The sequence below is a fragment of the Dermacentor andersoni genome, chromosome 7 (genome assembly GCF_023375885.2).
Source record: "Dermacentor andersoni chromosome 7, qqDerAnde1_hic_scaffold, whole genome shotgun sequence".
NCBI lineage: Eukaryota > Metazoa > Arthropoda > Arachnida > Ixodida > Ixodidae > Dermacentor > Dermacentor andersoni.
The window spans coordinates 135,933,813-135,947,866 of record NC_092820.1 but is presented as its reverse complement, the minus strand read 5'-3'; the positions used below and the strand labels follow the sequence as shown (position 1 = coordinate 135,947,866).

At 46.8% G+C, this 14,054-nt stretch overlaps 1 protein-coding gene across 1 annotated transcript in view; it reads right to left on the bottom strand.

Moving 5' to 3' along the window:
* The window catches only part of LOC126534552 (uncharacterized), a 60,827-nt gene that overhangs the window by 20,300 nt on the left and 26,473 nt on the right, over positions 1-14,054 (bottom strand). The window contains exons 5-9 of the mRNA XM_050181809.3: positions 13,276-13,661; positions 7,157-7,592; positions 6,674-6,732; positions 3,134-3,195; positions 17-143 (exon numbers count right to left, since the gene is read on the bottom strand). Coding sequence (XP_050037766.2) covers positions 17-143; positions 3,134-3,195; positions 6,674-6,732; positions 7,157-7,592; positions 13,276-13,661 — 1,070 coding nt within the window. The remainder of the gene's footprint in view (positions 1-16; positions 144-3,133; positions 3,196-6,673; positions 6,733-7,156; positions 7,593-13,275; positions 13,662-14,054) is intronic.

The window sequence follows — 14,054 nt, the reverse complement described above, 5'->3', positions numbered from 1 at the left end:
TAGAAGAGTCACTCACCTCGACGAGGATGTAGTCCTGCTCGCAGCGCAGGGCCTGCAGCGACTGGAAGGGCACGATGACGCAGGACAGCCGCATCCCTTCGTCCTCCGAGGATGGCACACTCTCGAACTCGTACATAAAGCGCCTGCGCGAAGCAGCGCCGAGACCGCATTGCTTTAAAGAAAGATTCACTCGTTTCGTTTACCCGTCGCCTCACGCCAGCCTAACGAGGGAAGAAGCAGTATAACACTTGGGTAAATTGCGAACCAATACTATACGTCCACGGTATCTTATTGCACCGAATTTCACCATCTGAGCACTTGTACATCTGCGAGTACTGTGATGTCCCAGACACCCTATGTCATATGGCATGGGGATGTGTGCGAAAACATGGCACAGTACAGGCATCCAAACACTAATTGAGGAGCAGTGGGAGGGCAAGCTAACAGACCCGGACCCGAAGAAACAGTGCAGCCTGATCAAACGGGCACGGGAGATGGCGGTGGGCCGCGGCTAGCTGGAATAAGGAGGCCGCCCCACCTAGGGCGCCAATTGCGCTTGCTGAGAATTAAAGTTTATTCTCTCTCTCTCACTAGTTTCGTAGCACTGGCATTTGAATCTCTTTTTTTTTTTTTTTAACTTTGGCAGTCACTCGCAACGCTTCACGGAGCGACAGTATAAATGACGCGGAGGGAAGTATTAATGTTGACCGTTACAGTTTATTTTTCGCCACATTTCACGCCTCTTCGGAATCATGAAACGCGTATAGAGCTCCAGAATCAGTTCAGAGTTTTAGGTTGTTCTGCGTGGTTTTCTTAATGAGTTCACAAGAATCCGGACTTCTCGCGATATCTCCCCGCAGGAACGTAGCAATATGCGAGCACATACTTTTTTTGTGCATATATAGCATACTTCGAAAGGGAACCATCGGATTATATATATATATATATACATATATATATATATATATATATGAAATAACAGGAAGTGAACCTGCTACATGACGACGTATTGACACCGAGAGCAAAACCGACTACCATCTACCTTCCAACAAATCTATCAGCTATACTTTGCACAAAATATTGTAATATTGGAGCACAGGTCCCATCAGAAGTGTTGCAAGATGCACGACTTACTTGAATATTTTTCTCAATGCTCTTGCTCTTGATGATTGATCTTGGCGTGAACAAATGTGTAGACGGCGCCTCAAGGAGATATTACACGGCGCGTTGTACACGCTGGTGTTATGTAATTCTTGCACACAGTAATGTTGCCATGTATACGGCAGCGATCATTTAACGCTGTATTTAAGATGCACAGGCTGCTTTTGAGCCGCCCTATATTTTGCCAGGAAGGCCACCACTATGAGCAAATAAAGTGAGGGAAAAAAGAACAAAGCAGACATACGCACAACAAAACAAGCGCAACTCACTATGCAGTCCACGAAACTCACCGTAAGTGTGAAAATAGAGAAAAACCTGGAACCACCTGACAGCACGCACGTTTTTACATGTGAATGTTCACTTAGTTTTCTCATGCGTACTAACCTTGGAGCTTGCTTTCAACAAGATGTGGCTAAACCGTCAAGGGAGGCGCTAATTATTATGAAGTTTCTTTAAAACCCTATTTTCGTTAATTTCGCAGTAAGAGGGCGATTATCAAAAAACTGAAGTGAAGGTAAAAGCTTTTTTTTACTTTGCGGCGAAATCCCTACGTCGGTATACGCATTATAAATGCAATGTCGCGGATTTCGAGGCATTTTCTCGCAACACGGATCATTTTGGCACAGCAAAAGTTCTCGAAACTCGCAGAATTTGGCTGCTTCAGAGCGCAACGTAATCCACATTTAACGAAGAGCAACCACCCAGTTCACGACAGACGTCATACGCGTGACGTCACAGCGAGTCGGTGAGGGTATAACCACACGAGGCGGTGCCGCCATCCGCCCCATATCGTTTCTGCTTCTTTTCACACATGCGATCGAAGCCTCTCCCTTCGCGAAAACACTGGCCATCTCGCTATTACAGAAGCGCAATTTACTAACACAGCTTAAACTATTACTTCTGTACACTGCCCATTTAATAACCACAACAAAAAGAAGAAGAGAACAACGGTGCGTGTCGTTAAGAATTCACGATATTATAAATTCAAGCGTACGAGACGTGGACACAAGACAAGGGCGCGTTTGTGTTGTCCGCTTCATCTCCCTCGCGTTCGCGTTCTTTTCAAAACAGTATTTAAAACAATCAATAGCCAAGCGGTAGTCTACGCAGAAATGTAACTGCTAGAAATTGAATGAGCGCAGCGAAAAAGACGGACCAGAGAGAGAATATCACTGGCGTTCCAAGAACTGATTTATTTCGGGAAGGAGGAAAAAAAGATCGTCGTGGCTTGCGCACGAGCGTTTTAAAAGCAAGCCTCGACAGCCTCTTTATCAGAGGTAAATAACTTGCCGCATAATAAGCGTTTCGAGAAACTTATTCTGCCTTTGCTCAACAGACGTGTCACTGAATCTTGGTCGCCGTTATAGCCGGGAGATGCAACCCGTAGCGAAGCAATGGCCGGTATCTTAATCTGCTTCAAGTTATATAGCAACCCTTCTAACTGCACCGGAAGTGCGATGCTATCACTGACATAATACTGTTTGAAATAAACCGGAGGCTTTGCAAATGCTTCCTACATCCGGTGTGGTTGCTCCGCAACACCCGAGCCTTTAGATGTGTGCTTCACCAACATCTGAGCTTTGTACAGACCTGCATTTTTTTTCTTTTTAGGAAAAGACTAAAAAAATTACACGAGGAACCGTACGACACATTGATTTTAGCCAAAACACTCCGACACGATATACCCAAAATGTTCCCCCTCCAGACTGACCTGCAGGGACGAGGAACCGGTGAAATGCGATGCGAAAAACAAAATTGCGAATTGCTAAATTTGCGCAGAGTTATCTATACGAGCGGGGCAACCGCTGTGGAACTCACCTTAACAGAGTTCTTGTAAAAGCCTGTAAAAGCAGCTTTAAAGATGACAGCTTTTCGTTTGCGGGACTACTACACATCTATATTAGTTCAGAAAACGCGCCAAATGCGTCGCCGCTTGCCAGAGAAGGGGAGAGTTTTCTTGGTCACCACTCACCTCTTGCTGAAGATGATCTTGAACTTGTAGCCCAGGTTCAGCTCGGGGTCTTCCGCTTCCAGCTGCAGTTAGCCACACAAACATGCATACAACAATTTGCTCAGTTGTGTTTGTAGTTATTCACGGTTAACGACATTCCACCGAAGCACTTCGGTACTGGTAAATATTTTTTTTTTTTTTTTGGGGGGGGGGGGGGGGGGGGGGTGTTCTTTTTCGCTCAAAGTATGCGCGAACCAGTGGTTGTCGTTGTTTACACGGAGTGTCTCATTTCCACGGGGGCTATAGCACTCGCCTCTCGAGTGCCGAGGCAAATACTAAATACACCGACTCACACAAAAAAAAAAATGCGTTGATGCACTCATATCCAGCCAAGTACTACTAGTCTGTGTGTCGTTAATGTGTTGTGGCGAATGCCGCGCCCAAGGAAGTTTAACTTAGAAGGGTGATGGTTTGGGCTCGTTCGTTTTACATTTTAGATTGTGTGGTACAGCGTGAAGCATGGACAGGAGACGCGCTTGTCCTCGTTTTTCTTGCGTCCCTTGTCCATGCTTCGCGCTGTACCACACAGTCCAAGGACTGCGACTGTGTGTACGTGACTCTACACAGGCCTTTAAGCCTAACCACGAATTTCACTGGTTGGCTGTGTTTACACGTAGTATTTTATATTCCATGCGTCCTTTTTCCCCCCTTATTTTATAGAAGGCATCCCTCTCACGAGTGGTGTAGGCAGAATTTTTCTTTCGCGGGAGCATGGAGTGGGGGGGGGGGGGGGGGGAGGGGATGACCCGTAATTGATCGGCGTCGAAGACTGAGCTGAGAAGGGGGGGGGGGGGGGGAAGCTGGGGAGGCTCCATATAAACACAGGGATTTCCGGGGGCGGGGGAGGGAGGGGGGTCGGCGTGCTCGGTGGGCCACCCCCCTGGCTGCGCTACTGCATTTCACCAGCATGAGAAGGAGCAGCCGCCTTTACATTAGAGAGGTTTTAGCGGCCACAAATCTACTACATAGACCCCAGAAATGTTCCACCAGAATAAATGTTCCGAGGGAAAGGCAGCAATCTTATGCAGGTACACACACGAAGCTCGAACCGACGCGTTTCCTGCAAGCTTCCGAACTCCCATCCAAATTTGGTGTTCCCAGCTGTGTTTCTTATGGGTGCACAGACTACTAAATTCATTTCATATTCATGTTCCAACGATATGAATAAGTGCGTGAAAAGCGCTATGTGAGCAGCATGACGGCTCTCACACGACATACATTATGTCGATTTGGCAAATTACAGATGTCCGAGAAACGAAACAGGTGTACGAATCTATTGTAACAAATACAGTCGAACGCCTTCGTAGCGTTGTGCTTGGGGCCACTGCGAAATCATTCGTTATACAGGTCACTTCGTTGTAATGGTTGCACACCGCACCGCTTACAATAGAACCAGGACAGAATTATTCCTTCGTTAGACAGGTAATTTCGCTGTTCAGGCGTTCTTTGTAGAAGCACTCGACTACAGGCTGAATAAAAAAACTATATTATAACTGACAAGAACTAGAAAATTGTCGCTGCACATTGTCACTACAAAACGTTTGCAGTCGTCTAGACATACGGGCCTCCTGGAAAACGGCACGAGTAGTACGGATTTCAAAAAAGAAACGGTCATAAATTGGCTGTTTGCAATTACAGACCTGTGTCAATTACGTGCGCATGCTCAAAGTTAATAGAACATGTAGTTGTCGGTGAAATAAGACTGTTTTTAGACAATAAAGATACATTATCACTTTGTCATCGTGGGTTTAGAAAAGGTAAAGCGACCACTACTAAATTATTAACTACAATTCACGATTTCTTCTTGGTATTAGACCATGCTGGGCAAATAGATGCATTACTTCTAGATTTCAGGAAAGCCTTTCACAAAGTGTTGCATCGGAAACTTCTTAATCTTGAATCCATATGTCTTACAATTTATATCGTTAAATGGGTAGGGGCCTACCTAAAGAATATGAAATGATTCGTTGAAGTTGATGGCTGTGCTTCTAACATGCTTCCTGTTACCACCGGTGTACCAAAGAGGAGTTTTTTGGGGCCACTGCTCTTTTGCATTTACGTAAAGGATTTAACCGCCCCCAGTAGGGTAACACTAACTACTAAACTCTTACTAGATGACTGTTCTATTTATAAGAAAGTCTTGTGTAATGAAGACCACAAGGTATTGCAAGGTTCCTTGCTGTCAGTTGAGTGCTGGTGTCGATAATGGGATATGGAAATAAATGTTGATGAAACTGCGCTTTTAATGATTACATGCCAAAAACAGCCTAGTACAAATGCCTATAACCATAATAATTATGAAGTCACTCAGGTAAGAAAATATAAGTATTTGGACATTATTCTCACTAGTAGCCTCTTCTGGTAAGCACACATAAAAGTTTGTTCTTCTGCTTTCACGAAGTTGCGCTTCTTAAAAAGAAAACTAAGCAAGGCATCTAGTAAGGTTGGTTGGTGTATAATACATACATCAAGACTAAGTTGGAATATGCGTCTGTAATTTGGGATCACCACAGTAAAAAGGAAATACACTACTGGTAACTAATACAGAGAAAAGTAGTATGATTTATTTATGAAAAGTATAAAAGATGCGCCTAGCAAACTAGCAAGCAACTCCTAGCAAACTAATGCTTGGTGATCACATTACAACCTTGGAAAAGTGTAGAAAGCTTAACTAAATAGCAGTTATAATGTTTTGACAGGCACACACGACACCATATGTCGATACCGTTTGTCAAACCTGTTGCTTCACAAAATACACGTCATACGCAGGAAAATGCATTGAAATGAACTTTTGCTAAAACAAGTGCATTGAAAAGCAACTTTTTTTCCACGGACTATTACTGACTGAAATGCACTTCAATTCATTTTTGATGCCACTGACATGAGCAAAGAACGTCAAAATTTATTTTTTTCAGTAGCCCGCAAGCTTACTACATAGTTCTGTTGCGATTTTTTTATTCATTTCAAAGTGCGTATTCCTGCCATTATATTCTCAATTTTTGTGAAATTATTTTTGTGAAATTTCTGTTAAATGTTCTTGCGATTGAACATACGTTCCTTGTTGTACTTTTAGTGGAACATGTTTCGTGTATACTCATTCACTCCTGCTTCGGCCTTCTGGCCTACAGTATTATAAAATAAATGTGCGTAAATTGAAACGTGTAAAGTGTAAAATGATACGAATACTAGGAACAACTGTAGCTTATCGCTTCACATGCAAAGGTTCAATGTCACCGTGTAAGACTCAAACCCAAGTTTTCGTGCAACCACATCGTCTTACCTCCTTTACCATGCCTGATGGCGACTGTAGCGAAAATTTGCAAGTCATGCCTCTATTATATATATATATATATATATATATATATATATATATATATATATATATATATATATATATATATATATATATATATATATATATATATATATATTTGCAAAAGTAGAGGGAGAAACGCGCGTGCCTAGTTCTACGTCACAAAGAATACTGGAAACGTGACTAACCAGAAAAGGTCCAATCTTCAGGGAACGTAGCGCGTAGTTGACAGCTGGATGAGACCGTTCTGTAGGGGAGGAGGGAAAGAAAGTTAAGTGCGCTTACATTGGCCACCTCCTGTGTGTTAGCTTTTGTATAATGTGCCTCAAGGTGGCACAGGTGCGGTTATCGTTTGCAGCAGTGTCCTAACTTTTTTTTATGCGCTCGTGTTCGTGAGAGCTGTATTTTTCGTCAATGAGTGATCCCATTATTACCTTCTACACTGACATTCGTAATCTTGCACACTGCTTAAAACGCTCGTTTTTGCGTATTTGTGCTGCGGGTATCTGAAGTATAGAAACGTCGACTATAGCATTTTCTATCTTCCTCGCGTGAAACTTTCTTTCGAGCACATATATATGAATTAAGAGGAGCTGCCGGCGTGCCGTTTAACGAAACCGACATCTCCTTGAACAGAGATTAAAAAAAAAAGATAAAAAGAAACATGGCACCGGCAGCCGTCCTGCGCGGCTTGGTCGCCGAGTCCGGCATGGCCGAGGTCGACGTCGAGGCCTGCGCCGTCTGGAAGCGGCCGACGTGCACCAGGCCGGCTGCGGCCGCAAGCGGGTGGCGGAACTGTCCACCAGACGGTGAGTGAAGCAGGATGGACCCGGGGGCCGCGGTGGCCAGGTTGATGCCGGGCGCCGCAGACGTGGCGCCGCCGTGCCTCACGGTCGGCGTCAGCAGCAGGGTCAGGTTGGACCTGGGAAAACGGAACTGCTGCTGCTGCTGCTGTGGCGGCGCCGGCGGCTGCTGTTGTTGCTGCTGCTGCTGTTGCTGGTGACCCTCGCCCGTCGCCTGTGCGGCCTGCTGCTGCTGCTGCTGCTGCGGGTTAGACGAAGGCTGGGAGGCGGATGAGACGGCGATGGTTCCGGACCTCTGAGGTACCTGGGCACGGAAGGGCGAGGCACGAACCCGAGCGTAATTGAAGGGGAAAAAGAAAAACTTGGGAGGAACACTAATGGTAGTTCAGTTGCGAGTTCGTAGGTACGGCATGGAAACTGCCGTTTAGTGCTGCAGATACAGTTCGACTGCGCGAAGCATATAACACGTGGAGAAGCGCTTACCTTCCGCATAAATTGAAACGAGAAAATTCGCCTCCCGAAAGTAGAGATCAGTGTGAAAAATAAATTGCCGGTAAAAAAAAAATGCCCGTTACACGACAATAACGTGATTAGATGAGCTAGTCAACGCATACTATGCAAACAAAGAGAGCTAACAGCAGCTCGGCGCAGTGCGTTGCGCCTGGTTCTCCACTTCTTTAGCATTGTTTGCTTCCAAAGCCTGTTATGCCTAACTACACCGAAGTGAGACGTGTAATCAGTCTGTGGGTAGTCTCCAGGCATGGGGTATCCCAAGTGCACGTTTTGTGGTTCAAATTAAGCCACTTACAGATCCAGAAACAACGTACATTGCAGTAGTTTCGGAATTATTCGCGTTATAACTTCCGCTGGTAGCGCAAGAAACCGCGCCAACACAGAAACGAGTCATTTCCAAGGTGCTTATAGTACGTACATGGGGCAAATGCGGCGCTGCCAGAACGACATATAGGGCATAGCAGGACTGTCAATATGGGTGGCTAGCCTTACGTCGCAGCGCCTGTATTTGCACGCGGCTGTTAGACAAACGCCTTTTAAGTGCCGACATAGGAGGAATTAAGTGACTTGATTCATTATTGAAGCGGTCGAGACTTTAAAATGTTGGGCCTGGACTGCACGACCACGCCGCCGCTGTCGCAGACTGAATTGGTCGCACCTTGCTGTTACGTAGTGCGCGCACGCCGGATTGGTTAATAGAATGGTCGACCGAGGACGTTTAACGTTCCAAAGCTCCACAGTGGGATGCGAGGGACGGCGTGATGTGAGGAGCTGCGGATTAATTTTGAGCGCCTGCTGTTCCTTATATGGCGCACCCCCAAAAGCGCATTACACGACAACTTTTGTCGCAGGAACGCTGCGACCTCGTGCTCATCATGCTGCAAAACGCCACAGCCGATGCGCCAGCGCGGCGAGCATAAGCGCCGATCCGACAACGTTCGCCGTACGTAGTAGATCGGTGATCCGATTTCCATCAAAGTCGATCGATGAAAGTCGACGCTCGCGTGTCGATATCTTAACGCGAGCAGCGTTCTTGGCATTATCAGGGCAGTTTTTCTTTGCGGCAATCTAGCTACACCACCGAAAATATGGACCGATCCCGGGTATAGTGCACGTCAAAAAAAAAAAAATGTGGGACAATAATTCGGGCGGGTATGTGCGACTGGGCATGACGCCGATCTTCGGTGGACCTCTTCGACACCAACTTGGGTCGATGTGTGTGCCACAGGGTGCGTACGCGTACTTCATGGCGGCGCCACCAGAAGGCGCAGCGTGCCCAGAGTGAAGCGCGAGGGACGAGTACGTCTGCGGTACACTTCTCGCGCATTGCGTGTTAGGCTGTCCGCCTGCTTTTAGATAGTCACCGTAGACGAGCTCCGTCCGAACTTTTTGTATCTCCTCGTCTCAACATGTGTTGCGCTAAACACCAGTTTCCTGGATCGTGACGTTAAGCCTCATCTGGCAGATTACCCTTGTCGAATGCCGAAAGGTCACGCTTACCGCGTGAGCAAGGGCGTGTTTAGCAATAAAAGAAGCGGTTTAAAGTATAGACTAGAAGTGGATGGCAATGTTGCCGTGCAGTTCCCGCACCAGAAACTGCGGACGTCTCACGGACACTTAACAGCGTCAGTGTCCGTAAGGTTGTCATATACATCATATATATCTGATATATCACCGGTAAAGAAGAATTTTTATTGCATAGCTAATTTTTTGCCCGGTTGACGGCGCCATGCAAGAACGCAAGTATAGGAATTTTGATAAACATTCCCGCACAATACCGGCCTAAATAAAAGAAAATGCGCCGAAACCTGTGACATCAACACTGACGATAACGGCGGTGAGGTTTTTGACGCGAAATTAAAGGAAAGAGAGTTTTGTTTTCGTTTTCTTCTCCACCAGTAATGAACGTTTTCTTGTGAAACAAAAGAAAACGGAGTGTCGCAAGAATAGTTCATTCACCAGTTTAAAATTATTTAGCGTCGCTCTTTATTGACCCTTTCAAACACGCAGCTACAAAATGCGATATTTTCTGTGCCTTTTTTATGTTCTCACGTGTAGTAGTGGGTACAGTGCAAGAGGCGGGCAACGACAAGAAGAAAGAAGTGCGCGTCATACCTTCGACGAGTTTTGGCAATGATTTTAGCGCTTCGCAAACCCCCTTCGAACGCAATAGGTGTGGTTATTATAACAGGTTTCCCTTTGGTCTGTACTTCACTGACAACATCCAATTCACCAATTCTAAAGACCTTTCTAACATTAGTTCCTCCATAGTTGAATTTTGTATTATTATTATGGGTACCATGCAGGTCACCGTGGATTACATTTAAATGACCATGGCAGATTCATTAGCACGAGCATCATGAGCGGACCGATATGTCTGTTCTTCCAGTAGTGGCGCACATAACAGCGATTAGATATCCAAAACATTCAATTCGTAGAGATGTCATTGAATCAATAACAACGTGGACAGAATTTCAGCAAAACTAGTGGACGTAGTTTATAAGCAGGGGAGCCGGAGAACAACACACAGCCGAACTCTAGTATAGATCAGATATACATGCGGTAAATCATTATGAGTGTGTCTCTGCACATGCCCCATCGCGTATTGCATATCCTTCTCAGTATCCCCATCGCACGGGAAGCTTTTGAAGTTATATGTTCAATATGTTGACGCTAGTTAACATTCCTATCATAAATAATTCCAAGGTACCTTACTTTTTCCACTTGTGGAATAGTGAAGGTATGACAGGCATATAATAACTGGGTCTTGAAGAGGAAGGACAAGAACGCCGCTTAGCGACGACGGCTCAAAGCCTCCCGCTGCTGCGCAACGCTCAGAGAGAACGACCCAGCCTCGCCCTTATCCCAGTGTTGCCACGACACATTAAAAAATAGTAGTAGATTTTTTCGCGAAAAATCAGTAGAAATCAGTAGATTTTTAATTTCAATTTTTACACTCAGTTTATGAGCCCACGAATTCAGCGCTTATATTAGTACTCTGTTGAAGTACTGTAGCTTCCAGGAAATAGTACAAAAATTGACCCCGAGATTCTTAGCGATACTTCTGAAAAACCCGGGGATCCAGAGAGCACGAATTGTCAAGCACGAATTTAAGAACAGTGAAGCCCTCCGATGGCCTATTCAAAGGCGTCAGATGGTAGTTAGTACCTGAAAGCTTGATAGTATAGTATGTTCCAGACAGGGGTAATTGGAGATCGCTGGGAGAGGCCTTGATAGAGGCCTCCGTGCTGCAGTGCACATAAAAATAGGTTGGTCATGATGATGATGATGATGATATTGGTGTTTTCATAGTTGTGGGGTTCGGTAGTGCACCCACTTTCACAAAATCACCGCCTCGCCTTTTCCCATAGAGCATAGAAACTCTATGCCTTTTCCCCACTTTGCTCGAAGACAGAGGTAGCGCCACATTTGAGAGTCTGGAAACGCAAGAATGAATGTTAACCTCGGAGCCAACCACGTTTCTTTTTTTCTCTCGCTAGGTGGCATCACATTAATATAACCTCTAGCATCTAACGACTAAAGGTAACAGAAGAGCAGCGATTATGAAGAGTAGGGCACTGTGGAACTACAATAGGTACGAGGTAGTACGAGGAATATGGAAGGGGGTAATGGTTCCAGGCCTGACTTTTGCCAATGCAGTTCTATGTATGAGAGCAGAAACCCGGCAACAGTTGGAAATTAGGCAACGTGGTGTGGGTAGGCTCGCTCTGGGAGCACATGGCAAGACACCAAATCTTGGGGTGCAGGGGGATCTGGGATGGTCTTGTTTCGAGGGCAGAGAGGCTAGTAGCAAGGTAGCATTTGAGGAGCGATTGAGAAAAATGGGGGACATGCGGTGGGCTAGGAAGGTTTTCAGTTACTTATACACGAGGAATGTTGACACAAGGTGGAGGAAGCGAACTAGAAAATTGACAAGCAAATACTTGGGCAGTAGCGGGGGGCCAGGTAAGGAATCATCTGTCAAGAAAAAGGTTAAGGAGACACAGAGGGGTATGTGGAAAACAGAGATGCAAACCAAATCGGCATTGGAGACATACAGGACGTTTAAGCAAGAAATAGCCAAAGAAAATATTTACGATAACTCTAAGGGAAGCTCATTGTTGTTTGAAGCCAGGACAGGTGTACTGCGGACTAAAACGTACCGAGCCAGATACCAGGAGATAGATTTGGTGTGCGAGGCGTGTGGAGAGGAGGAGAAAACGGCTGAACACCTGAGACTTGCTTGTAAACAACTTCACCCTGCAGTTGAATCTAACGGGAACTATTCAAAGCTTCGGGTTTTAAAGACAGTGAAAGTAAAATAGACTTTGAACAGGCAGAAATAACTAAACGGAGACTATCTGATTGGTGGATAATATCAACGCAAAAGTAAAGGAGTAAATACATAGGTATGCATGCATATAGTACCGTTACAGGCTAGGTGGCGCGCGCCGCTGCCACCCGATTCAAAGCGTTGAGTCTCAATCATTCATCCATCCATCCATCCTCTGTAACCTCTATAACCATCCATCTCATCCATCCATCCATCCATCCATCCATCCATCCATCCATCCATCCATCCATCCATCCTCTGTACTGAAAAAGTTGCAGATTTCGCGTTCGCTTCAGTAGAAAAGCAAGAAAATCAGCAAATTCAAGCGCTTTATCACTGAATCAGCAGAAAATTAAAAAAATCAGTAGATCTACTGATAAATCAGCAGCCGTGGCATCACTGCCTTATCCATGACCAAGCTCGCACTGAGCCAGGTGCGCGGCGAGTCACGTGGTCAGGCGGCGACCCAGCTGCGGAGAGCGCATGCGCCAAGCCGGCGGCGGAACTCGGGCGGCGAGTCACGTGATGAGTTGCCAAGGCTACGGCGCAGCTGCTGTCAAATGAAGGTCAAATTCCCGGCGGCGGCGAAACACGGCTCGACGAGGTTTGTGAAGCTTTCGCTTTATGGGCTAAACCCCATGAGCGCGATTTTGTACGCAACAGCGACGGATTTGGCCGTTGCTTGAACAGATCGCTCGGTCTTATCGCGCGGTTGCTCGGTTATACAAATGTGGAATTCGTCGCTCGTCGCCCGGAAGTGCTCTGAGCGACTAGCCAATAGCGCGAAACCGGAACTGGATGTACATCACTCAAGTACTACCGATTGTGGCACAGAACGAGCAAACGATTGAGTTTTTATAGTGCGACGATAAGGACCTACTGGAAGACCTTCAGAAATATTTTATGCTGGTTTTTGCAGTAAACTACGTCAGCTTAAATTAATAAACACGCGTCACGCTAGTTTTAGCGCCTATATTGCTGCGTCACACCGGCAACAGCGGGGAGATGTCGCTCGAAGTCATCGCTCGCACGGGGTACGACTTGCAGGCGACGAGTGAACGCGACAGCCATCTGCTTGTCGCTGTCGCGCGCAAGATCGCTTGCATGGGGTTTGTACTTAAAAAGTCACAGACGCGCTCACCTGGTTGATCGCAGGCAGAGGCTGAAGCAGCGCGTTGTAATACGTGGGGGCCGCGGCGAAACGCGACGCGCAGCCCGCGGCCGACGACGTCCCGGCGGCGGAGGAGCGAGCGTTTAGGGCCACCAGGGTGTGGGTGGCGACCGGCGCCGGTCGGGCCCTGGGGCTCCTCTGCAATTGCACGAAGGCGGGGGGCCCCTGGAACAGGCTGCGAGGCCTCTGGTGGCACGCGGCGGGCGCAGCGGTGCCCGCTTGCTGCTGCTGCTGCTGCTTCTGCTGGACGGTGGACAGCAGCGTCGTCATGGTCGCAGGTGGCGACGGAGGTTCCTGAAAGTTCGCCCGGCCCTGCGCGGCGTTCGACGCTTGGCCGCGGACCTCCGCTGGTGAACCTGCAGCGTTCGAGCGCGGAACCGAAGGAATGTAAAAAAGATATCCTCCTCCATTCCACCTTGTGAAAGTGAGTACACAGCGAAGCTGTTGCCGACGTTACACAAGCACCACCACTACAAGCGATGTGCGTCACGCGCGCGCGCACGCACGCACGCGTGCGGAAGTGCAGCATACACGCGCATTCTTCTAGGCCCTCCGCCAAGCGCAAGTGCCTCACTGAACGAATTTTGCAAACTACGTGAAAACATTCGTAAGGTACGACTTACACACAAGCTGCACACATGATATCTTCGGATTGCAATTAGAATATACGAGAACAAGGGGCATCGTCATGGGAGGATATCGCCAAGTGACGTAATATGATGATGTCATCGCGTCAAACGTGACGTCAC